Source organism: Sminthopsis crassicaudata, chromosome 6, assembly GCF_048593235.1.
Source record: "Sminthopsis crassicaudata isolate SCR6 chromosome 6, ASM4859323v1, whole genome shotgun sequence".
NCBI classification, from domain to species: domain Eukaryota; kingdom Metazoa; phylum Chordata; class Mammalia; order Dasyuromorphia; family Dasyuridae; genus Sminthopsis; species Sminthopsis crassicaudata.
The window spans coordinates 112,504,870-112,532,286 of NC_133622.1; the positions used below are offsets into that span (position 1 = coordinate 112,504,870).

Here is a 27,417-nt window from a genome sequence, read left to right on the forward strand (position 1 = left end):
AGGCAAGCCCTTAGCTGTCAGGATAAATCCTGAAAGGGGCTTAGCACCCTAAAAGAGTTAGTTAGCTCTAAGGAGGAGAAGTGGGGTCAGAAAGCATAGGAGAGATACCACGTGGTATGGGCAAAAGGAAAAGATACATGCTGTGGTGAGCGGACCCAAAAGAAAGTAGTGGCCATGGGATGGTCCACAAGAACATTTTATAGGGAAAACTTAATCTCAAGAACATGACTGAAATTTCCACAGAAGACTGAACAACCTGGAGTTGGAAGTCCAGTTAAAGTTTTACTTTTAGGAATCAAACTGATTCCTTGGTCCTGTAATTCCTGATATGGATGGACCCCACTAGAGAAAAAGGAAAAAACATACCCACAGGGACTGGAAACTGAGGTAATATAGTGGAGGAAATATATCAAGAATGATGTAAGAGGCCTTCAAAGGATAATAAATAAAGAGGAGGGATTGTAGGAGGAAGACCCCCTCATGGAAATATTCCCTTGACTTGAGACTTTGCAATAGCAAGTTAAGCTTTAGCTAAAAAGCTACAGATGTTCTGACTGTCTTGAATGAATATTCCCCTCCAATTTCTTATCACCTTTTAATTAGCATTTAAATACTTCTTTCAAAGGGATTATTTTGTTTCTGGGATAGATTTCCAGTTTAGAATATAAGCCTGGATTCTCCCAGACAATGGAAGAAAAGGTCAAGGACAGTAGGGCTTCTATTCTATTTAATCTTTTGTTTTGCAGTTTGTGCTTTGCATTCCTTTAACTGACACTGTTGGTTAGGAGATGCCCTTTCTTACAAGATCATAATAAATGCCTTTTTGTTTTTTCTTATTCTGAGAATCTCTGATTGTTTTGTGGTCACTACTATCCCAACACAGAGGCATTTCCACATTTAAAACCAAGTATCATAGAATTGGAATAGCTGTTTAAAATTTTATCTCACTCTTTCTACTAAATTGTTCTTTTCCCCAATGATCTTTTAAATTCAATTAAGCATCAAAATGCAGTTGGGTTAGAAAACTTAGGTTATACTTGCTTCTCTACCAACTTCTAGGTGTGTGTGAATTTGGGCCTAAGTTATCTGTGTAGTTCAGTTTCCTCATCTGCAAAATGAGAGTGAAAGATACTTACCCTGGTAATTTCATAGTATATTTGTGAAAATTTAAGTGAGATAAGTTTAAAAGTACATTGAAAAAAGATCTGAAATAGTGTACAAAATATTAATAATATTATTGTTTTTATAACCTTTCCTATTCTTAATTTGGTTTTCATAGTTTGTATGTATTTGTTTCATGTAAATTAAACTGGCATCAGAACAACAATACTGTTATATTAGGAAAACTTTATTTGTAATTATAATTGTGCTATGTATGCCCTGCATATGTAACAATAATTTGCTAAATACGAAAGAATATTTAGGAAGCCTATAAGCAATTTAAGAATTAAACTATTTGATAAAAATAAAACAAGCTTCCAATAATTCAAGAATCAAACTATCTGAAAAAAAATTGCATTTTTGCACAATTCTTGAGATATAAAAATAATGATTGCATTTCCACAATTAACCACAAATAAACCACACACACACCCACACACAAAAAAATAACAGTCTCACCAAGCAGGTCATTTTGGGGTAGCCATTCTATAAGTTTTGTGTTATTCCCGAGATTCTTTGGTTTGAGTCCAGAAAACCTAAAAAGCACAGTGGAAGAAAAATCATTCAGAATACAGATAGAAAAAATTTACATCACTGAAAGTAAAACAGATCCAAGGAAATTCCAATAAAAACCCTGAATAGAACAAAACAAACAAAAAAAAAGTGTCCATCTATCACATCAGAATATAATGCTGTTTAGGAATTCTCAATTTGTGTTCAATTTCAGGAGCTGTGTTATGTGTGTATGTATATATTTTATGCATAATATATATATAATATAAAATGATATATAATAATATATGTAATGTGCACAAATATTTTACTTACTTTTAATTAAAATTTGGCACTACTATTATAAATTGAAAACTACATGATTCTCAGAAAGGATTCATAAACTAAAAAAGGGAATAATCAAAAATGGTGAAGAACCCCTCACTTTTGTAAAAGGAGGATAGAATTAAAAATCAGGATAATTGGATTCACTTTGTGAGAAATATTGAAAAGCTAGGTTTCCACAGAATGCTGCAAGACTTTGCAACTGACCAATGGAGTTTTCAAAATGTGAGAAATTATAAACTTAATATTTTACTCCTTTATATAATAAAGCTCAAACACATTATGCATGATTTAATAAAAATGACGTTTAATTAGTTTACTTTTCTGTACTATAATTATTGAGGGTATGTCAAAAAGATATTCATGTTCCCATCTTATTGCTCAAATAGATTATAACTTCCAGAAAGGGAAGAAGCATGCTTTATCTAAACTTTTTTATCTTTCCTAATGCCTAGATATTACTGGGTCCAAGACTTCAATGATGGAGCAGATGCCTTGTAAATCAATCATACATAAACATTCCTGGCTTTCTTATTCTCTTACCTCCAAATCACCTTTTGAGGCAACCTTGACAAAGCTCCTGCTAATTTGCAAGTGATGTCTTCTGATAAATACTTTACACCAGCTCCAAAAGATACCAGGACAAAACCATGTTCATTAGACTCGTTTACCCATCTTTGAAGATCCTGTTAATACAAAAACAATCAATTAATTTCACGTAACATTAGGTCATACAATAATCAGTATGTAAAATAACAATTGCCTCTGTGCTGTGATATAACAAAACTTCAGTTTTTAAGTGTTTAGGTACATTATCCAAAATATATTACACAATTCAAGTAAATAAGAGACTGATATTTTCATAGATAGATACTAATTCCCAACAATTTGATTTCAAACAAAACAAAAACATTTTGATAATTCAACACAAAGAAAGAAGATTAGGTGTTCAATTGGAAAAGATCAGCAGAAATGACAAAAATATACTCATGCCTTGTATCTGAACCAGAGAGAAATGGTCAATTATTACATGCTGTAATGACAACATAAGAAAGAATACAATCTCAGCATCTGCTGCTGAAGAGATCAACTATGTCAAAAGGCCAAAATTGGTATTAATGAGCATAAAACTGAAAGCTATAAATAAAATCTTCAGGGAAGAAAATCCCAATACTTTCAGGATTGGAAAGGACCTCAGAGGCTATCTGGGTAAGTGGTTGGCCAACTACACTCCTTAGACCACATTGAGGCCTGACAGCTATTTTTGTACAGTGCACAAACTAAAAATGTTTTTTACATTTTTTAAAAGCAGGGAGATGGGTCAGATTTGACATACAGGTCACAGTTTGCTGACCTCTCATTTAGGATGACCTATACTTCAATAACAGCTTTACAGTACACTCAATCATCTACCCCTCCTCTCCTTGAAGTACTACAGTGAGGAGAAAGGCACTCATTCTTCACATGTGTATAGTACAAATTGCTAGAAAGGGCTTTTTTTGCTTGTTTGTTTTATTAATTCTTACATCAAACTGAAATCTGCCTCTTTATTGATTTTACTCATTGTTCTTTATTCCCTCTAAAGTTCAATAAAATAGGTCTAATAACTCTTCCATGAACCAGTTCTTCAAATGAATGAGAGACTAGACATCCAAATCTTTTCTTCTGAAGGTTAAAAACTTTTCTTGATTTTCTCAATTGTTCATATAGGATGGTTTCAAGGCTTTTCACCACCTAGACATGAAAATGTATCTTGGCTAACCAAAGTCTTAGAAAGATGGTCCCACAACTCCTCCCTTCAATAACCTCTGGCTTTCCATTCTGTGTCCATTAAAGAAATGATTTTAAGTACTTCATTAGGTTTATAAAAAGTGTCCAATTAATACTTAGGGACAGATAAATTTGAATTGTTACACCTAGCCTTCAGTTGCATAAGTAACTGATGCTAGGTTGGCAATAGAATCTGCCTTCTAGAAGTCCTAACAATTCAAATCAACATAACAGACACCAGGTGTACTATGCAAGGCAAGAAGGCAGTGGCACTGGTATTTTAACTACTTAGGAAGGAGTTGTTTTTGGTTTTATGTTATATAATTAAAACAAACAAACATTTTTCTTCTTCCCTCCAATTCCCTATCTCAATAGTTACAACAACAACAAACCATAAAAATTTGCATAATTCTGTACCCTGAGCTACCACCTCTTTGTCACATGAGTACAATGAATGTTCATGATCAGAACTCTTTCAAATTTCTAAGTTTTTTTGTCTTTATATTGCTGTTACTGTACCACTTGTTTTTATAAAATTGTCCATCCATACAATTTTTGCATATTTCTTTGAAATCATCCTTTTTCTTATTTATTTCCTTACAATAATATTCCATTAAATTCATATATCACAATTTCTTTAGCCATTCTTCAATTGATGGATACTCCTTAATTTTCAGAGATTTTGCTCCCACAGAAAGAAATGCTATACACGTTTAAAAAAACAAACAAACAGATCTTTTCCATTTTCTTTGATCTTTTGTGGGCTTTAGTCATAGCAGTGATAAAGCTGGATCAAAAGGCACAAACTGTTTAGTAACTTTTTGTATATTATTCCAAACTGTTTTCCAGAATGGCTGGTCCTATCTACAACTCCAATGTACAAGGAAAATAAACAGAATTCACATCTAATATCAATTAACACATTCTACTTTTAAAAACAAACAAACAAACAACAACAACAACAACAAAAAAAAAAAACTACTTAGATGCCATGAATGAAATCATGGGCCTGAGACACCCTCCCCAAAAAAAGAAGTCTCTGGAATGAAGCAGCACCCACATGGTGGAAGAATGCTCTAGAAGTAAGAGTGTGCTTTTATTAACCAAACCCTCTTAGTCATTCCTGATTGTCCAATATACTGCTATCATGTTTCCCTCTTCTCCTCTTTCATGCTTTCTTAGATATATTCCCCCTTCCTTGTCATGCATCCTTTGTTCAAAGATGGCAAAAGAACCTCCTCCTATGGAGTGTGTTGGGTAATATACAATCAGTTTATTAAGTATTTCCCATTTGCCTTTTCTAGGTCATTGACCCTAATTGATTTGAGCCAGATGGGCTGTGGTAAGATTGTGGTGGAAGAGGATACACAGATCCATTTCTGAATGGCTGGATGCATTTGTTAAGGAACTTTGCTATCAAACTGTGCATACTCTGATCCAGCATTGCTACTATTGAGTCTATAATCCAACAAAATCATAAAAGTGGGGAAAGGACCCACATGTACAAAAATGTTTGTTGCAGCTCTTTTTATGGTGGCAAAGAATTGGAAAATGAGTAGATGCCGATCAACTGGGGAATGGCTGAATAAATTACAGTATATAAAAGTAATAGAACATTATCGTTTTATAAAAAATAAACAAGCTGATTTTAGAAAGGCCTGGATAGTTTTACATGAACTGATGCTGAGCAAAACAAGTAGAACCAAGAAGATTTGGTTCTTCTCAGGGGTTTAATGATACAAGGAAATTCCAATAAAAACCCTGAATAGAACAAAACAAACAAAAAGTGTCCATCTATCACATCAGAATATAATGTAGTTTAGGAATTCTCAATTTGTGTTCAATTTCAGGAGCTGTGTTATGTGTGTATGTATATATTTTATGCATAATACATATAATATAAAATGATATATAATAATATATGTAATGTGCACAAATATTTTACTTACTTTTAATTAAAATTTGGCACTACTATTATAAATTGAAAACTACATGATTCTCAGAAAGGATTCATAAACTAAAAAGGGGAATAACCAAAAATGGTGAAGAACCCCTCACTTTTGTAAAAGGAGGATAGAATTAAAAATCAGGATAATTGGATTCACTTTGTGAGAAATATTGAAAAGCTAGGTTTCCACAGAATGCTGCAAGACTTTGCAACTGACCAATGGGGTTTTCAAAATGTGAGAAATTAAGGAAAGTTAAGTTTCCACACAACAACTAAATTTCAATCTCTCAGGAACTTTAAACAAACAAGGAATTGGGGAGCACAGGTAGAAACCAAAAGGTTTTTTTTTTGTTTGCTTGGTTTTTTTTTAAACTCAAACTGGATGGAACTAAATCAAATTGCTATTGTGCTTGCTTAATAGGATAACGGAATATTATGATACTCCACAGGAGTTTTCTGCCATTTTTGAACATGGGATGTATGATAAAAGAGAGGAGACATGCTTATTATACATATTCAGGTGGAAACATAGAGTATCAGAAAGATTGTAATTTGGAAAGGAACCAGCCAATCTGTCCTCTGAGGACTGTGTGTAGCTAACAAGTATAAAAAGCTTCTGTTGCTTCTGTGCCTGCTTCTGGAAAGAAACTTTAAGATATTTCTTTCAAGATTCTTCCCTAATAAATTTTCCTTGATACCTGATTTTCAGCTTTAAGTGTGTTTCTAATAACTTCAAATTTTTCCAGATCTAACTCACCCAAGAAGTCAAGAATTATATTTGCAGTATGGGATGGAGAGAGCTAGACTTGCAGTCAGGAAGATGTAGGCTGGAATTTGGCCTCAGACACTTTCTGTCTTTCTGAGCCACAGAATCTTTATTGGAAAAAGAGAGGGAATGTATTTAACAAATTCAAAGGTTCCACTTATCTTTAAATCAACAATCCTAGGATTCTATGATCTATTGAAATGGTAAAGAAATGTGACAATATGAGTAATTCTTCAGACATGGAGTTAATAATATTATCATATTAGATATGCTAATTAGCAATAATCATATTAGATTTTGGCTATGTCAGACACTACACAGCTAGATGAATAAATAAGCAGCTTCATTCCAAGAAAGTTCAGTTTTCATGGAAAAATGGCAAAAGCACACAGTGAGGAGAGAAAGAACATCCTGCATTTTTTATTTTGTATCACTGACTCATCTCTATTCATTCTGACCAAGTCTCGCTTAGAGTCTACGTATCTATTTGTTTTTATGTATGGGTTGTGCCAATCATGTCAAAAATGAAATAGAAATAGATTCTATTCATCACTTGTCACCTAAGAAAATCACAAATTGACATTATCTAAATTGTACTTTATTTTTAAATGTTTTGTTAAATTAAACATTTCCCAATTATAGTTTAATTAGGTTTGGAGCAGTACTACAAATTTTTCCTCTGTATTCTGATCTGACCCTTGGCTCTAAATTCTGGGTTGATGAAGAATATTGTTAATTGTTACATGCAAAAGCACTGTGTTGTATTGGGGAACAAACAGAAAAGGAAGACTTGCCCCTGTCCTCAAGACAACACATTTGGAAGTTTTCAGCTGCAAATCAGATGAAAAAATCCCATGTTCCTTAGGATACAGAAGCAAAGCAGGTGTTTCTTCTTTAATGTCATTTCCATTAATACTAAATTCTACCAATTTTTGTTGCTGAATCATTCTATAGTGACAAAGACTTAAGTGAAAAAAATTTTCTTTTGAAATGAAATAAATCAGGGCAGCTAGGTGGCGCAGTGGATAGATCACCAGCCCTGAATTCAAGAGGACCTGAGTTTAAATCTGCTCTCAGTTAATACTTCCTAGCTGTGTGACCCTGGGCAAGTCACTTAACCCCAGCCTCAGGGGGGGAAAAAAAAAAGAAAAAGAAATGAAATAAATCTCTGTCAAGGAAAAAAATGATACCCCCCCCCCCCCCGCGTTTACATGGAATTGCAAATCTATTAGGGACTACGTGCTATTCCTTTAAAATATATAATAAAGTTATCATGTAACTTTTTTTCTTTCTCCCATATGTAAAAATGGCTACATTAGACACAAATACAAGTGTATATATAAGTACCATTCTAGACAGGCTTCTGTTATCAGTTTTTCTGAGAGTACAATATGGCCCATTTTACTTGCACATTGTACGATCAGTTTAATTTCCTGGTAGGTTATAGAGCAAAGACTCTGAAGGGCAATGGGGAGTTGAATGATAGGCATGAGCCAATCAATATACTATAAACAAGAGTTGGCGCAAGTGAAACAGTAAAATCGATGTCATCAGGAAAATTATGAGCAGAAAACAACAAACCAATCACCTAGTGAGAGAAAATTCACAAAGTGGATCAGTCAAATAAAGTCAATAAAACTTTATTGAGCACAGTGCCTGGTACTGTGTTCTACAAAGAAAGGTAGAAGACAGTCTGCTTTCAAGGAGTTCATTATCTAATGCATAAAACAACATACAAATGTGTGCAAATAGGCTATGAAACAAGAAAATAAGAAAAAAAGTTTTTAAAAAGGCATTAGAATTAAGAGACATTAAAAATGTTCCTATAGAAGGGGGGGGGGGGGATTGTAATTAGGATTTAAAAGAAGCCAGGAAGCTAAAAAGCAGAGTTGATGATGCATAGTCAATCACTGATAATACATGGATTTGAGAGATAGTAAGTCTTATCTGAAGAAGAGCAAGAGAAATAGGACTAAATTGAAGAGTAAATGGGGGTAGGGTAATAAGAATATTGGAAAGGTGTGAAGGACTTTGAATATCAAACTGAGTATTTTATATTTAAAATTAGATATGACAGAGAAGACACTCAATATTTTATTAGGAGTGCTTATATTGGAGTATCATGGTCAGAACTGTGCTTCAAGAGATCACTTTCACAGCTGAATTAAGAGGGACGGGTGTAAGGAGAGATTTGTGGCAAGTAGAACAATTAGCAAGCTACTGCAATATTCTAGGAGTGAAGTGATACTCTAAAATAATGAATATTGGCAGTGTCAAAAGCGAGAAGTGGGCATATGTGAAAGACACAACAAAGGAAAAATGGAGAGGCTTTCAACAATATGTAATAAAGGTGAGAGAATGAGATCTCAAAAATGATACTAGGTATGACTTATTGGTATGCTCAATATTTATGGAAGTGCAGAAGGAATGTAGTTCAGTGGAAGGTCAGTGTTCCAGTCAATGAAGTTCATCAGTCACTTAGCATTTATTAAGTGTTTAATAATATGTCAAGGACCATATTAAGTGCTGAAGGAATAAAAAAAATATTTATGCATATATAATTATATTAAAATTATATACATATACACACATATACATACACACATAGGTATACATATACACAGATATTTCATATTCAAATGTATTTTATAAAATATATAAAAATATTTTAATATGTATTTTCTAACTATATATTAAAATATTTTTATATATTTTATAAAAAGAACATGCAAACAAGGTATATGTAAGATAAATTGTGGGAAAGTAGAGTCGCAGAGGGAAGCCGCTATGATAAAGGAGGTCTGGGAGAGATGAGTGTCATGTTGAAGGAAGAGCAGAAGAATATCGCATCCATGCAATTTCAAATGCTCGGGTTAACCATTCTTCTCCTCATTCCTTTTTCTCCAGCATATTTTGGAAGATTAAAATTGTCCAGAATGGTTGTTTTTTTATTTGTATGTTTATCTTTTTAAATGCTGTAGAATCAGGGGGAAAACTAATCCAATGTATCTTTCAGTTTTTCATTCAACACCACTAAACATTCACTATGATCAATAAAGAAATTTCCTGTTCTTGAATGTTTTAAAGTTTATACTTACTATCATCCTAACTTTGATTCCTTTCACTGCTTTGTCAGAATACAATCAAATTATCTGAGATATAAAGTGGTGGTGTTCTTGCTGTTGTTTTTTAAGTAAGCGTGAAAATCAGTTATGAAACCTAGAAAACTGAGAAGGAAATTGATAGTTTGGTTTAAAGTTCAATTGTATCTATGCCTCACCTACTTGAGGATGCATAATAGCCAGCTTTATTTGGAAATATTAAGAACCTACTATGTGCCAGGCATTGTGTTAAGCACCTAAAAACAAGACAAAAGAATGACTGCTTTCAAGGAATTCATAATCTAATGGCTGAGACAACATAAAATTATGCAAACATGTGCAAACAAAGAAATTAAAATAGAATAAAATCAATATTGAGAAAGCACATTAAGAATGACTTGTGTGAGAAGATCTCTATGCAAATGTAGAGAAAGCAACACACATGTACAATAATGTTTGTGGTAGTCCTTTTTGTAGTGGCAAGAAACTGGAAACTGAGTGGATGCCCATCAGTTGGAGGATGGCTGAATAAGTTACAGTATATGAATGTTATGGAATATGATTGTTCTATAAGAAACTATCATCAGGATGATTTCAGAGAGTCCTGGAGGAACTGATATGAACTGATGCCAAGTGAAATGAGCAGAACCAGGAGATGACTGACCTATACACAGCAACAATAAGATTATACAATGTCTCTCTTCAACAATGAGGAGGTAGGAGGAAGAGAGGAAAAATTTTAGAACACAAGATATTGTAAGGGTGAATGCTGAAAATTAAACATGTATAAATTTTTTAAAAGGAAACAAAAAAAGAAAAGATCTATGTACAAATCCAACAGATGTTCTGATAATTCAATTTCTAACTTTAAAAGCAAGAAACAAATTGCTTATACTAGAGATTGCAATAAGAACAAACTGCAAAACATTTACATAAAAGACTGAGGGCTAGGAATTGTTTTAGGATCCTGGGGTCCTTACCATTTCCGCAATGTCATTTTGTTACCACAGAATAAAAATAGTGTATTATAGGACATGATTTTTAAAAAATATATGACGAAGTTACATTTGAAAACTTTAGATAAATTTTAATCTCTTATTGCTATGTGAATATATGTTAGGTATGCATGCATTACTACACACATATAGAAATACATACACACAAATATGTTATACACCTTTATATGATTAATTATCCCATAGCAGCACATGAGCAAATTGCTTCTTCTGTTATCAAAGCATGGGATATTATCCCAGGTAAACAGGATAGAGGAGAGGCTTTCATGAAAACAGCACAAGGGCCAAATGAACCCTTTGCTGATTTTGTGGGATGTCTGCAGACAACTGTCATTCGAACTATTGGTGAAAATATAGCAACAGAAATTATTATAAGGCAACTTGTTAAAGAAAATGCTAATGAGATTTGTAAAAGAATTTTATTAGGACTATACAGGATACTTCTTTTGAGGAGATCATAAGATGCTGTGCCACAGTGGGCACAAATACCTTCTATACCCAGACTATAATGTAGACTTTCCAAGAACAGAACATGGAAAGACAGTGTTCCTTTTGGCAACGGACTTCGAGAGAGACTCATCAATGCTTTCAATGTGGGAAAGTAGGGCATCTGAAAGCTCAATGTTGGCATAAAGACAGAGTGAGAAAACAGGGTGGGAGGACAAGACCCAATACTCCATGTCCAAAATGCAACAGAGGCTTCCATTGGGCATCAGAATATAGACTGATTCAGAGAAATGGGATGAGAGTCCAAAACAAAAAATACTTGGTGCATGATGGCAGCCATCATTGAGAGTGCTTACAAAACAATGTTCATCCATACACTGATGTGTGAAACTGGGAAACAGGTGGATAATATCCCCATCACTAATACAGGTAGATAATGTGTGACTTATCAACCAAGAGAAGTAGTAGCACTGATTATAGACTCCTAATAGGAAATCTGGTGATAGTAGCCCTGATTCTGACTCTAAGCAACAGAACCCAGGAATATTCTAGACTGCAGCAGTTACAGCTGACCTTCCTATGCTCACTATCTATATAAATGGCGTACCATTAGAAGGATTGGTAGACAAGGGTGCAGATCATACAGTCATTAGAGGTGCCTACTGGCCTACTTACTGGCCAAAGATTAAGGCAGATACTTATATGTCTGGTGAAAGAAGATCAGAAGCAGCTGAAGTTAGTGCTACCCCTTTGAGATGGACATTTGAAGGCAAAACAAGAATTTTTACTCCTTTTATAGATGAAAAAATCCCCATCTATCTATGAGGAAGACACATTAGGATTACAAATGAGTACTTCGGTTTTTTAGGCAGGGCTACTGTTGAAGGCCTGCCAGCACTCTCACCTGTGCCTATTCAATGGAAAACTGATACACCAGTGTGAATAGAACAGTGGCCCTTAGCAAATGAAAAAAAAATTCAGGCCTTATTAAGATATAATACAGGAGCAACTTGACCAAGGACACTTAGAACCTTTTCTAAGTCCTTGGAATTCCCCTGTATTTGTTATAACAACGAAATCTGGGAAATGGAGAATGTTGACTGATTTAAGAAAAGCAAATGAACAGATGAAAACTATGGGAACTCTTCACCCTGGTCTTCCATCTCCTACTCAATTGCCACTTTGGATTATAGATATTAAGGACTGTTTCTATTCTATCCCTCTAGATAAGGTGGATATGAAAAGATTTGCCTTTTCAGTGCCCAGCATTAACTTGGCTGAGCCTTATGAAAAATATGAAAAATACCCCTACTATGTGTCAATTGTATGTTGCTGCAGCTCTTACTCTAGTAAGAAAAGCATTTCCAAAAGTAATGTTATTACATTACATGGATGATATCTTGGAGTGTCCATCTGAGGAGCAAATGTTAGAAGCATGTCTACAAAAGACCATAGAAACACTAAGGAACTACCAATTGCATATAGCTCCAGAAAAATTTCAAAGACATGCTCCTTTTCAATATTTAGGATATGAAGTATTTCTTAAGGTGCTTACAGTACAAAAACTTTCCTTAAGAACAGAGAAGCTAAACACCTTAAGTGACTTTCAGAAATTGATAGGAGGTATCCAATGGATGCATCCAGTGTTAGGCTTGACTACCTATAAATTGCAACCATTTTATGACATTTTAAGGGGAGACAATACTTTAAACTCACCACGCCAGTTTACAAAAGAAGCTCAAGAGGCTTTGAGAGAAGCTGACCTGGTTTTATCCAATGTGGTTGAAAGAGTCACTCAAAAACCCTTGGAAATATCAGTTTTTGCTGCAAAAGAGGCACCCACAGCAGTCCTTCATCAAGGAGACAGTGTGATTGAGTGGGTGAACCTCCCAGCACAACCAGAACAAAGCCTTACTCTTTACCCAGTGCTTGTGGCTAAAATTTTACTGAAGGCCATTAAACGAGTTATACAATTACCTGAGATAAGACCTGACAAAATATACACCTTTTATAGCAATGCACAAATTGAAACCATCCCAAATGTGAAACTATCCCAGAGCGGCAAATTTTATTGGCCACAGCTCCAAATTTTATATATGGGTCTCCATTAAAGATAACCAGACTATTATACAATTGGCGATGGATTCTTGAAAAAAAAAGGTTTCTAAAGTTCCTCTTAAAGGACCAACAATCTTTACAGATGCATCCAAACATAACATTTGTGGTGTATACTTTTGTGACTTAACTAAAAAGAGAGTAGTCAGAACTCCTTTTCAGTCTACTCAGCAGAACGAATTGTATGTAATCTTTCTAGCTCTTACTTATAATCCAAAAGATGTTTCGGCCTGTTCAGGTTTGATACAAAGAATTGCCACAGCTCAAATAAAATTTATAGCTTCCAATATATATATGCTCTTTAAAGAACTTCAAGAGTAAGTGAGAAAGTTTTCAGGTAAAATTTATGAATGTCCATTCTCATAGTGGACTTCCAGGTCCTATTTTTGATGGAAATTCAAAAGCTGATAGCCTTCTAACCATGTTAGCCAATACCAATTTATTTCAGGCAGCCCAAGAATCTCATTCTAAATATCATCAGGCTGCTCGAGCTTTATGTTTGCAATTTAGGACAATAAGAGAGGAAGCTAGGAGCATAGTAAAAGGCTGTACAGTTTGCCTTCTTTTCCATGCTCCTACGCTCCCTCCAGGGAAGAACCCTCGTGGTTTGAGACCCAATGAAATTTGGCAAATGTATGTGACTCATTCTAAATCTTTTGGTTATCTGTCTTTTATCCATGTTGTAGTAGATACCTTTTCAGGATTTACTTTTGCAATACCAGCAGCAAAAGTGACAGCCTGAGTGGTTACTGAATTCCTTATACAAGCTTTTTAATCATGGTTATGTCACAAGCAGTAAAACAGATAATAGATCTGCTTATACTTCTAAACATTTTGCACACTTTTGTGCACAGTATCAGATTTTACATACCACTGGCATACCTTTTGATCCTCAAGGACAGGCTATTGCCTTGTAGAGTGGAGAAATAGAGACATCAAGATGCTCCCATAAAAACAAAAGAAAGAGGGAGACACAGGAACCCTAGAGAATGTCTAAATTTGGCTCTTTATACAATTAACTTCTTGATTTTTGATAAAGATGCCTGATGATATGGAGAGATCCAGAAAGAGGTGAATGGAAGGGTTAAATGCTTGGGGAGAGGGTTTGCTTGTATCTTTACAGATGGAGAAGCAATCAGTTGGGTACCAACAAGCTATATTCACCTTGTCCATTGGAGAGAGATGGAAAAGACCTTTGAAATGAAGGAGAAGACCCAAGAAACATCGGGTGGTTCCATCGGTTACTGTGCCCACCACTGAAAGAGCATGGTAGTTATGGCAATTGATGCAATGACATCAAAAATTGTTAATGAGACTGACGCAAGACTTGAAAACCATCAGGAATCATTGAAATCCCTGACACATGATGAGACTTGCAGGACTGCAAAAACTTGCAGGAATCATTGGATTCCCTGGCATGTGAAGTAATGGACAATAGAGTGGTTTTGGACTATCTCTTGGCTGCTGAAGGAGGCGTATGTGTGATTATTATTTATAAAAGTCCTTCTAGGACTTCTGCAAATCTTTTACAACACCATGTTGATTTATATTGTTTTATCACTACTTGCATGTACAATTCATGTTTGTTATACCACACTGAGCCTGCACCAGCTGTGGGGAGAATCATCACTACTATCCTGTGCTATATTGCTATGTTCTTATGTAATACCTCCCATGCTGAAAGATTTATGTATCCTGTTTCAAGACCCTTCAGCCCAGAAACCAGATTCTCCACTTCTCTTTGGTGTTTTTCATCTCTCTTTCTGAGAAGTCAGGGAGGGCATGATCATCTCCTTTTTAGTGTTTTCATCTCCTTTCCTGAGAAGTCAGAGAGGGTGTGACCACCTGTTCTAAAACAAAAGAAAGTGGAGAGATGTAGAGGGATGGAACTCTCAAAAGGTGTATTTGAATGTAAGACAGCAGAGCAGTTGAGGCTAATTAGCTACTCAAGGTATGATAATGATTCTATAATCATATGGTGATGTGATAGCTCTCCTCAGGATTGGTGCTTGCTGAATGTGTTGTGATGAGGTAATCAGTCAAGGACTGGAGGACTGAGCAAAGGGGTCAGAGCCTCTTTACTACAGCATGCTGAAGAGAGAGGCCTTCAGGCTTTGGATTCCAGACTCCAGGATTCATCTTTGGCAAGCTGAGTAGCAGCTTGCCGGCCTTCTTCACTTCTCCAAAGAACAAGGACCCAGACTGATCCTGAGGCCCTCCAGAGAGCTAGTCCAGACATTATAGGATATGAACAGAAAATTTTCAGATGAGGAAATTAAAACCATTTCTAGTCATATGAAAAAAAGCTCTAAATCACTATTGAGCAGAGAAATGAAAATTAAGACAATTCCGAGGTACCATTACACACCTCTCAGATTATTTATGATGACAGGAAGACAATGACAAATGTTGGCGGGGATGAAGGCAAACTGGGACACATACATTGGTGATAGAATAGTGAATTAATCCAACTATTCTGGAGAGCAATATGAAACTGTACCCAAAAGACTATCATAAACTGTATGTACTCTTTGATCCAGCAATGTCGCTAATTGGCCTGTATCCCAAAGAGATCATAAAAAAACAGGAAAAGGATCCACACTTGGAAAAATATTTTAACAGCCCTTTTTGTAGTGGCAAGAAACTAGAAACTGAATGAATGCCCATCAGTTGGAAAATGGATGAATAAATTATAGCATATGAATATTATAGAATATTATAATGTTCTGTAAGAAATGATCAGCAGGATTATTTCAGAGAGGCCTGGAGAAATTTATATGAACTTTTATGCCAAATGAAATGAGCAGAACCAAGAGGAAATGTATACAATGGTACACAGCAACAAGATGAATACGGAACAATCAATTCTGATGGATGTGGCTCTCTTCAATAATTAGGCAATTCAAGCCAGTTCCAATGATCTTGTGATGAACACAGCCATCTGCACCCAGAGAGAGGACTGTAGGAAGTAAGTGAAGATCCTAACATTGTATTTTCACTTTTTTGTGGTTGTTTGTTTACATTGTTTTCTTTATCATTTTTTCCTTTGTGATCTAATTTTTCTTGTACAGCATGGTAATTGTGTAAATATGTATAGAAGAATTGCATGTTTTAACATATATTGGATTACTTGCCAAGGGGGAGGAGGACGAGAGGGAGGAAAAAAATTGAAATACAAGGTTTAGCAAGAGTGAATGTTGAAAACTATCTATGCATGTATTTTGAAAATAAAAAGGATATACATATATATTATATACATATATATATATTATACATATATATATATATATGTATACGCACAAAAGGTTTTTTCCCTACAGAAAAGCAGAACATTTTTGAAACTAAGATATTGAATTTGTTATATACCTTACCAAAGGGTAAAAAACATATTTACAGTTCCATATACAATCCTGTTCTTTATATATGGATGTGTTTAAGTCGGTTATTTTGATGTGTTAAATTGGTCAAGTTTGTAGTAATAACAATTCAAAATAAAATAGAAATAAAATATAAATTTCAGAAATAAGAGGATTCTGACCAGGGACAGAATATACCTAACAAGTTCTCACCAAGACCTAGGGCCTTCCCCACAATTCTCTCCAAACCAGAAATCACAGAGAGTAGCCAGATTAGGCAGAGTTAGGGTGGAGAACAAAACAAAACAAACAACTCTAGAAATTATAAGGTTAAAAAGCAAAACTTTTACAAATATTATTTCATTTTATCCTCACAACAATTCTAGAAGGTAGATACTATTACTATCCCCATTTAGGAAATAAGAAAATAGAGGCAGAAAGAAGTTAAGTGACTTGTCCAGTTTCACAGAACTACTAAGTTATCTACAGCCATATTTGAATTCAGGTTTACCTGATTCCCACCATCTAGCTCTCCTACAATCGTAGAAAAACCCCAAATTCATAGAAGACAAAAACTTATAAATTCACAAATAAGGAGAACTAGAAATTCTAACAGAAGACTTGGTAGGATTAAATCAGGACTGGAATATGGCTCTGAAAGTGAGGGTATAACTTATTTTTAAAAGGAAAAGAATAAATGAAAAGAAAGAACAGAATAACAACATTTACTAAGAAGGTAAATTCCTAAAAGAAAATCCCAAAAGCAGAGAGGGGAAACACAGTGAGGAGAATATGGTAGATGAAGACAAATATAAGCAAAAAGGGTAATTATAACTCACAGTATCAAGCAAAACAATAATTTCATTCCTTCAAAGGTAGAGGAAATAAAGAACAACTAGTGGCTTTGTATGGAAATGATGAGAAACCATATTCAAAAGGATGAAAAAACCCTGGGATTTGTGATCCAGAAAGACAAAGAAAGTTGAGAATATGTACCATCTGTCAGGCACCATCAATTTAAAATTCAAAGAGTTTGGAGAAAATACAGGCAAGAACACTGGGGGAAGAGGGAAAGATGCTTAAAGGGTTCTGTTTGGATGTAAAGAATAGCATCAATTTAGCTGTTATCCAAAAAAATTAAAAGGATGAAAACAAGCACAAATATTGGAGTATGTCACAAAACTGACACCCTCCTAAAACAACAGTTATCCAGATCTGTTAAAAATCAGAATGAGCGAAGTTTCCAAAGAAAGTTTGAGCCAACAAAAAGTGTGATATTTTAAGCAATATCAGGGAAAACAGTAGGCTCAGAGGATGAATCTGACACTGGCCAATCAAGAAGACCATAACAGGTTTCAGAGAAAATAGGGAGTTGCAGCTCAACTATTTTCTTTATGTATGCTCAGCAAAGGAGAGTGATAGGGGAAGACCAGTTGGCAAACCTTTGAACTCTTTCTCAGAAAAGTTTTTTTAAATATAAAAATGGATTAGAAAATAAATCAATTATACCAAAATACAGATATAAAATTATTTTTTACAAAAATCAGCAAGGTCAAAGAACAGGTCAAGAACCACCAAACTAGTGTATAATTTAAGTCAATTCTTCCATTTATGTAGGGGGATGATGTCAAATTTATAAGAAACCTTAGAGATTATTCAGTGATTATCCTTTATTTTCCATGGAACTAAGGCATGGAAGAGCGAAACAATTTTTTGGTAACAAGAGCTCAATTAGCAGATCTAGAAATGTGCTTGTCAAGTCCTGATTCCAAATCCAGGGTTGCTTCCATTCTATTCCATTACATATCATAAGCAAACCGTCTTTCTGAATTCCTTAGCTGACAACTGATTTTATTTATTTATACATAGCATACAGATAATATGCACACATATAAACTATATTAAATTGTGATTTATTATAAAAAGTATTAACTTTCAAAGAAAATTAAAAGGAAGTTTACCTATTGGTTTGATTATGTAAAGATGGATGCATCTTCCTGCTGCTATCTTTTTTTGCAACCCTATCAACTTTTTGCTTTTAACTTTTTGTTGTGAACATTTGGGTGGCATGGTGCTAGAACACAAACACTAATTAAGATAACTCTGAGATACACATCTCTCAGATTGGCTAAGATGACAGGAAAAGATGATAATAAATGTTGAAGGGGATGTGGGAAAATTGGGACACAAATATATTGTTGGTGGAGTTGTGAACTGATCCAGCAATTCTGGAGAGCAATATGGAATAATGCCCAAAGAATTATCATACTGTGCATACCCTTTGATCCAGCAATGTCTCTACTGGCTCTGTATTCCAACAAAATCATAAAAAAGAGAAAAGGACCCACATGTGCAAAAATGTTTGTGGCAGCCTTTTTTGTAGTGGCAAGGAATGTTATAGAATATTATAGTTCTGTAAGAAACAAACAACAGAATGATTTCAGAAATGCCTAGATTGACATGAACTAATACTAAGTGAAGTGAGTTGATCCAAGAGAGCATTTATGCACAGCAACAAGATTATGTGAGATGATCAATTTTGATGGATGGATACAACTCTGTTCAACAATGAGGTGTTTTGGGCCAATTCCAATAGATTTTGATAAAGTGAGCCATCTGCATCCAAAGAGAGGACTGTGGGAATTGATTATGGATTACAACATAGTATTTTCTCCTTTTTTGTTGTTGTTTGCTTGCTTTTTGTTTTCTTTCTCAATTTTTTTTCTTTTTGATCTGATTTTTCTTGTGCAGCATAATTGTGGAAATATGAGTAGAAGAACTACACATGTTTAACATATTGGATTACTTGCTGTCTAAGGGAAGAAGTGGGGAGAAAGGAGAGAAAAAACATTTGGAACACAAGATTTTATAAGGGTGAATGTTGAATACTACACATATATTTTGGAAGCTTAAAAAAAAAAGTAAACACTGAGGATCTGAGTGAAACTGAATAGTTCTTTGTCTCATCCTCTCTGGACTGCTCTTTCTTTGTCTGAAAAATAAGGAGTTTTAAAAGGGATGACCTCTAAAGTCCCTTCCTGCTCTATCCTACAATACCATGAAAGGGTTATTTGTACAGTGAAAAAGAAGGTAAAAGGATGGGAGAAAGATCTGAAATGATGGAATCGAGATTACTTTGAAATTTGTTTAGTCAAATTTGTTCAGGTTATGTAGGCCTCTGTATAGCCTCATTTGGGGGGTTTTCTTGGCAAATCTGGGAGTGTCTAGGCTTTTAGCCTTTTCTGTGTCACCAACTCTTAGCCATGTGGAAAAATTCTTCTCAGTATGTTTTTAAATACATTTAAAAAAATAAAAGATTACAAAGAAAACCAATTATACTGAAATATTTATCAACATTTTACAAAGCTAATTAACAGATTCAAAATTAAGAATTTCTATTCTACGTTATTTAGTCCAAACCTTTCATATTTTTTTTTTAGAAATGAGGTAATTAAGGTCCAAAACAGATTTATCCAAATTAACCAAAGTTGTTCATAACCATCTTTAAAAAATGTTGAGATTCAACCCATGATTCCCTAAGTTTCTTGAAGTTTAAAAGAAATACAATTATGAATTCATGAACTCTGCCTTTTTTTCAGACTTATAATACAACCTTTATTCTCTTAAAAGAATTTCAAACAAAAGAACTCCAGCCTTTCAAAGTTAATGAAAACTAAAAAACTGATTCAAAGGAATTTTATAAGGATTCAGCAAAAGAGGACAATCTGCCAAGTATAACATATACAAAGACACAATGAAAACCCCTATCCTCAAGGACCTTCATAGTATGAGAATGTAAAAAGCAAATATTTGTGTGTCAATATATTTTGGCTTATTACTTAAATGATTAGACAAAACCCAAAAAGCATTATAATTTTTTTTAAGTAAAATAAGCCAGTCTACAGCTAAATTCTCTGACCCCAATCCTATGAACTCAAAAGCTCAAACCAGGGTGTTAAGAGGCTATTAAGATTAAGAGATTCCTCTAACCTGGGTCACAGCGGAGGCTGGAGATGAGACAGAGCAAAAGGTCAAGGTGGTCAGCAAATAACTAATTCAGGGGATACAATTTAAAAGGATCCCAGAAGAAAAGGTTACAGGATCATGACAGGCTACTTTTCTTATATAAGATACTTATCTCTGTGAACCTGTATTTGCAAATCAAATTTTGGGTCACTAGGCAGTTAGATATTTTAGTGAACAGAGAAATGGACCTAGAAAAAAAAGTTCTGATTTTAAATCTAGTCTTAGATACTTATTAGCTGTGTCATCCTGGGAAAGTTATTTTTTTTCTGCCTCAATTTTCCCATCTATATGATAGGGGTAGGGAGAATATTTGTAATGTGCATGCTTTACAAACCTTAAAACACTAATTTTACATATACATATGCATACACATAACATACATACAAATCCCAGGCCAATCCCTATTTGGTCATTGACTTAGATTGAATGTAAATAGTAATCATTTCTGCTTTGGCCAGAAATCCTGAGGGGTCTTCCCCTTCCAGATTTATTTATTTATTTATATGATTGGAGGAAGGATGAGGAAGGCTATACTAGGTGAAAGAGGAGATTCTTACCTAGACTTAATCATTAAATAAATGTGGCCTCAGTCAAACTGAGACCTATTGATGAACTTAATTTAAAAGATCAAAGTCTCCTATTTCATCCAGGACCTAGTCTTCTTAATCTGTATCTTGCCACTGGATTCATCTAGCTCTGGAGAAGAAAGTGAGGCAGGTGACCTCACAACAGCCCTCCCTCATTTAAATCCAATGTACTTATATGTCATAGCATCACCTGCCTGATGTCATGATCTTCTTCGAGAATGAAGCACAAAGAACAATGTATTTTAATAAAAATGCATGCACATATGCCTTTGTGTGCATATGTATATATGCATATATATATGTATATCTGTGTCTTTGTGTATGTGTACACAGATATATGCTTCTATAATCCCATGATTATTCTTTTAATCTAACATTCTTTTATTCTACCGATAATAAAAAGATAATAAATTAGTCCTATACCATTTCCACAGCTAGAAGTAACATGTATCCTCTTGGTCCCCCCTTCCCAATACATCTTTTACATAGCTAGCAAACTGATCATCTATTTCATGATGAAGCTCAAGAATTGATCAATCACTAAACACGTATTAAGTGCCAGGAGTGGTGTTAAATCCCTAGCGTCTCCTTCTTGCTTCAAGGATAAAAACTTCCATTTGGCACTTGAAGCCCTTAACAATCGTGCTCATCTATTTTCTTAAATTTATTTTACATTACTATTCTTCATATATACTACAGGTCAACCTAGATAATCCATCAACTCAACAATCTCTGACTTTTTGTACCTATTCCTGGAACTTTCCCCTCTTCATCCATCCCTCATAAAATTAAAAGTTGTTTTACAAATCAATTGGCTTACTTCTTACTCAAAATCCATCTTGATTCCATCCATGGGACTCCCCCAAATAACTTTATATATTCTTTGTCCATACTTTGAATTTATTCCCTGTGTTTCTCTTCCTATAAGATTTTTTTGGACAAGTATTATTTTATTTCTTTGCAGCCCTAGCACAATGCTAATTGCTTGAAAAATATCAGTTGAAATGAGGCGATTCAGGCTAGTTCAAATAATCTTGGGTTGACGAGAACCATCTATACCCAGAGAGAGAACTGTGGGAACTGAGTGTAGAACACAACATAGCATTTTCACTTCTTTTGTTGTTGTTTGCTTGAATTTTATTTTCTTTTTCATTTTTTTCCTATTTGATCTGATTCTTCTTGTGCAGCAAGATAATTGTATAAATGCCTATATCTATATTGGATTTACATATATTTTTACCACGCTTAACATACATTGGATTACTTGCCATCTAAGAGAGGGGGTGGGGGGAAAAGTGTAAAGTTCTGTTGTCTCCAGAAGCTGCCCATTGCTCTCTGGGAGGAGATCTGCTGTGTCAACTCAAATCTCTCAGACAGATTCTTCTTCCTGTAGAGAGCCCTTGTCTCCAGACAGTTGCCGCCAACTCTGGTCCAGAGTAGTGACTACTACTTCCTCCAGAGAGCCACCTCAAATCTGGCCCAGACAAGACTTTCAATCTCTAGAGAGCCGCCCTCTTTTATCCTCCCAGAGAATGGGCGTGGGATAATGCAAGGGCTTCTGAGAAAAATTACTTCAACCAATGAACTTGCTCTTCCTAAGCATGCAAGCTCCTCCCCAGAAGTTCGAAAGGGTAAAACTCCCAGTAAAGGCTGGAACTAGAGAATTGTTAAGTACCGACTTAGCACTTAGTAAGAACCAGTATCTCATTATCTCATTAGCACTTAGTAAGAACCTAACAGAAAGGAGGACAAATTGGAACACAAGATTTTGCAAGGGTCAATGGTGAAAAATTATCTTTGCATGGTTTTTTTTGGGGGGGGTTTTGGTTTTGTTTTTTTCCCTGAGGTTGGGGTTAAGTGACTTGCCCAGGGTCACACAGCTAGGAAGTGTTAAGTGTCTGAGACCAGATTTGAATTCAGGGCTGGTGCTCTATCCACTGTGCCACCTAGCTGCCCCTTTTGCATATTTTAAAAGGAAAAAGCTTCAATTAAAAAAAAGGAAAAATATCAGTTGAGTAAATGAATGATTGTCCTCTACAAATTGATGGCAAAAGAGTGAGCCGATCTGGATTCAAATGTCAGTTCTACTTATTTATTACTTTTGTGACTGAACTTACAATACTGAACCTTGTTGGGCCTCAGTTCCCTAACTTATAAAATAAAAGAATATACTAGAAGATGCCTAAGGTACCTTCTAGTATGTATGACTGACCCTCTATGAGATCTTTATATTCCTTTTCCTTGAATGATATGCATCACTAATTGTGAATCCTACTCAGGAACTTATGGATGGCCTTATTAGCAATTAACTATTTAGCCATATTTTAGAGGCATTATGGAACTCGTAGAGGGAAAATCATCTCATATTATGCTAAATTCCTAAGGAAGAGGGAGCCAATGAGGGTAAAGTCAATGGTCCATGCATAGGGAAAAAGAGATTAAAGATACTCAGAGCCAAGAGAAAAGGTTTAAAAAAAAAGTCACAACAGAATAAAGTAAGGAATATTGGTTTCTTCTATTTTCAGGATAGGCAACAGCCTCCTTTTCAACAACAACAAAAAGAAATCAAATAAGAATATTTGCAAAGTAATTTTTAAACTTTAAAATACTATACAAATGCTAGCTATTTGTCCACCATTAAAACTTTGGGAAGATAAAGATCCTCCTATAATAAAGGGAAGAGTTATTTCATTAGTCCAAGGTCCTCTCCTAAATGAAAAAAAATTTTCCCCTACCAATAAAAGTTGGCACCTTCCCTGAAACCTATGGTATTAGGATGCTTAGAGCACTGAGGTTAAGTGACTCATTAGGGTCATATACATTCCCAGAAATGGGAAATCTCAGTATTCATGGCTCTGAAGTAAGCTTTTTATCCATTAGTATACTTCTAACCACAATGTTATTGACTATAAATTTTTTTGGGAATCTTCCTAAATACCGTGTATAGGTTTTGCTATGTGTTCTGCCCACAGTAGACTATAACCTTTCTGAAGAAGGAGCCCTTTTCTTTGACTATTTGTTTTTGGTCTAGTATTCCCAGCACCTGACACAAGGGTAGACATTTATATGGTGCTTAATAAATATGCATTTAGCACGGAAAAAGGATCTCAAGAGACCACCTAATCTAACGCTTTCATTTTACATGTGAAGAAACTGAAACCCAAAGAGGCTGTGACTTGCCCTGAATTAAAATTTACTAAATTCAAATTTTTGTTTCCCATTAAAAAAAAAAAAAATCTCTCATTGACTTTTAAAGTCCTTGGGAACTGGAACCCTTCCTACCTTTTCAGTTTTTTGGACATTTGAGTCACCTTCACATAAAGAATCCTCCAAATCCATGTCCTTTTCACTTATGTTCCTCCCTACAGCTGGATTTTTCTCCCACTTACAGCTTCTTAAGACAGCTGGAATCCTACTTTCTCAAAAGAATTGCCATCTTCTCCCTTCCAAAAATACATGCACAACAAACAGCTAGTGCCTTTCCTCTAAAATGGGATAAACTGACTAAGTACCTCCCATAAAAACATGGCCTCTACTTGTATCCTAATTATAGCCCAAAACCTCAGATGTACGATTTTCTTAGATAAATATACATTTTTCCCTCCTGTTCCTGAGCCTGTCTCCTTTCCCTTAGTCTCTTCCCCCACCTTTTCATTAGCATTAAGTTCCTAATATAGTAAAGAGTGGGTCATTGGCTGGTATTCTTTGTCTCTGTGGTAGAGTTTAGTATTCAGAATTCAACAATGGATTCCCAGCCAATGGGAAGAAAGGCCAGAAAGTAGGGAGGGGGGATTTCTGAATTAGGGTCTATTATAATTCTGTGTTTTACAGCATATGCTTTGGGCTCTTGTAATAACAACCCTTTGTTAGGAGTTGCCCTATCTAGAGAGATCATCACAAATCCTTTTTTTTTTTTTTTTAATCTTAAGAGTCTCTGATTTTAATTTGCGTAAGAGTGGCAGACTCACTTTGAGTTTATCTTCCACTTACACAACATATATCTTATCTTGTAGGTTCAATTTATGTGTATTGTCTTCCCAATCAGAAAGTGAGTTCCTTGAAGACAGGGACCATGGTTCTACTTAAATCAACAGACTTTAGGTAATAAATTCTGGCTATAATACTTAACTGACCATGACTGGGAAAAAATCTCAGCCTCTCTGATCCTCATCTTGAGATGAGAATAACAATTTCATAACCGTCTTCACAGAGTTGTTATGAGATCAGTCTATATAAACATAAGCTGTCATTAAATTAGTAGGCCAAATAAATTTAGATTCGCTGCAATTTCCATTGTTTTACAAGTCACCTATGGACTAGAATAGTCTTTGATTACCTAAACTCAAAGTCACGTCCAAAATTTCTTTTCCTCCCCTTCATCATGGTCAATTAGTTTCCAAGTTTATTCTACATCCACAATGTCTCTTGGCATCCCCTTTAACCCCTTTTCTCCAAAAACAAAATCATAACACTAGATCAGGTCCTTGCAACTTCCCCTTACCTAGGTAACAGCAACCGTCTTCTAATAAGCATCTCCGTCTCTTTCCAATCCATTCTTTTTATATCTATTTAAGTTGTTATTCCTAAAACAAATCTGACCACATCATTCCTCTGTTCAAGAAACATTAGTGGCTCCCCCCATTGCCTCTAGGATAAAACAAACTCTTTTTGACACTCAAAAACCATTCACCATCTGGTTTCAACCTAACTTTCCAAACTCATTTCATATCATTCTCCTTTACATACTTTTATTTCAGCCAAATTGCTTATTGTTGGAGTCAGTTTAAACTGTCCCATGGAGCTGAATGTTAAATCTTCAGTGTGAGCATTTAAGTTCTGATGTAGCAAGCTACAAATCAGGACTTGGCTTATGGTTTTGCTGATGTCCCAACTTAAGGACATGAAGAAAACAATTAAAAAATTAAAAGAAAAAGACTAAAATTACAAATGGGGGGGGGTACTTTTCTCCCCAGATAACTGTTAAAACATTTACAAACACACTTCTGAATATATGAGATTTTTTCTACTCCATGCCTTTGCTTTTCTTCATATTTATAATCTTTTTTCTTCTCACCCTTATACCTCTTGGAATTCCCAGCTCCTACTGAGGTTAACCTAAAGTATGAGATCCTTTAAGAGTACTAACTTATTTCCCTCCTCAATTGTTAGAACTCCTTCCACTCCCCAAATCACTTCCTTTAGATTTTATACTTATCAATATAAATGCTGAGCCTAGAAGAGTTTAAGAATGAGGAAAGAGGTTTTTTTTAATTTTTATTTTTTGTATGCACAGCCCCTAGAGCACATGAAGTACTTAATAAACTCTTGGTGAATTGAATGTACATTCATTCATCCTAGCTGTGTGACTAAGGAAATCACTTCTATGAACCTCAGTTTCCTCTTTAGATGAGGGATAAAGTGGCTTCTAAGGTTCTCTCCAACTTTAAATATATGCTCTATGATCTTACAGAAGCCTTCAAAAACAGTAGGTAGTATAATAGAGTAATTTGAATGCTTTTTTCTGCATAAGTTAATGAGTAGCCCCTATGTGTGACAGCAGCTAATTGAGTCCAGTTGCTTATGAAATAGGAATTTTGATAAAGTAGAAATAATTTGAAGGCACAAGCAGAGTAATGCCTACCAAAACGGAGAGGAAGGTTATAATAAAAGTATAGAGTAAAGAGAGGATGCATCCAAATTAGGAAGAGTGAGGAAAGGGGAGATGGCAAAACAACAGACAAATTTCCTTATTTTGCCTAGGGCTAGTCCTGAATTGATGGATTTCTTTAAAAATTAGACCATGTTATTAAAAAGATAGCACTTTCCAAACATCTGCCTGTTTTGTATTTTTAGTACAAGTGTTCATTACTAAAGTCACTAATATATGGAAAAATAATTTCTCCTTTATGATTTGCTAACAAAAATGGTATTGTACTAATGCCACTATGTGAGCTTTGTTCTGTTTGATTTTCCTAATTAGCTATTCTTAGCATGGTTAAAAAAACTAAATGCACAGCTGTGGCTTCAGTGTGATGCCTCAGCTGGCAGTAACCAGTGGTGCCTAATACTGATTCCCACCCCCCCCAACATAAACACAAGTGCACAATATAAACATAACTGGACATAAATCTTTTCAAGCTTTCCCTGCTCAGCTGTCCAAAGTAAATTATCAAAAAAATCTTTTAATTCGGTAATAAACAATAACATATGTACAAGAAAATCACTGAGAGATAAGCAATATTTGCAGTCTTTTAATACTGATATTTATTTTTTAAATATTGAAAAAT

General features: G+C 34.9%; 1 protein-coding gene across 2 annotated transcripts in view; it reads right to left on the bottom strand.

Annotated features, from left to right (window-relative positions):
• UGT8 (UDP glycosyltransferase 8) overlaps positions 1-27,417 on the bottom strand; it is an 80,310-nt gene that overhangs the window by 13,213 nt on the left and 39,680 nt on the right. For both annotated transcript variants that reach the window (XM_074276346.1, XM_074276347.1), the window contains exons 3-4: positions 2,542-2,684; positions 1,621-1,697 (exon numbers count right to left, since the gene is read on the bottom strand). In XM_074276346.1, the coding sequence (XP_074132447.1) occupies positions 1,621-1,697; positions 2,542-2,684 (220 nt within the window). The remainder of the gene's footprint in view (positions 1-1,620; positions 1,698-2,541; positions 2,685-27,417) is intronic.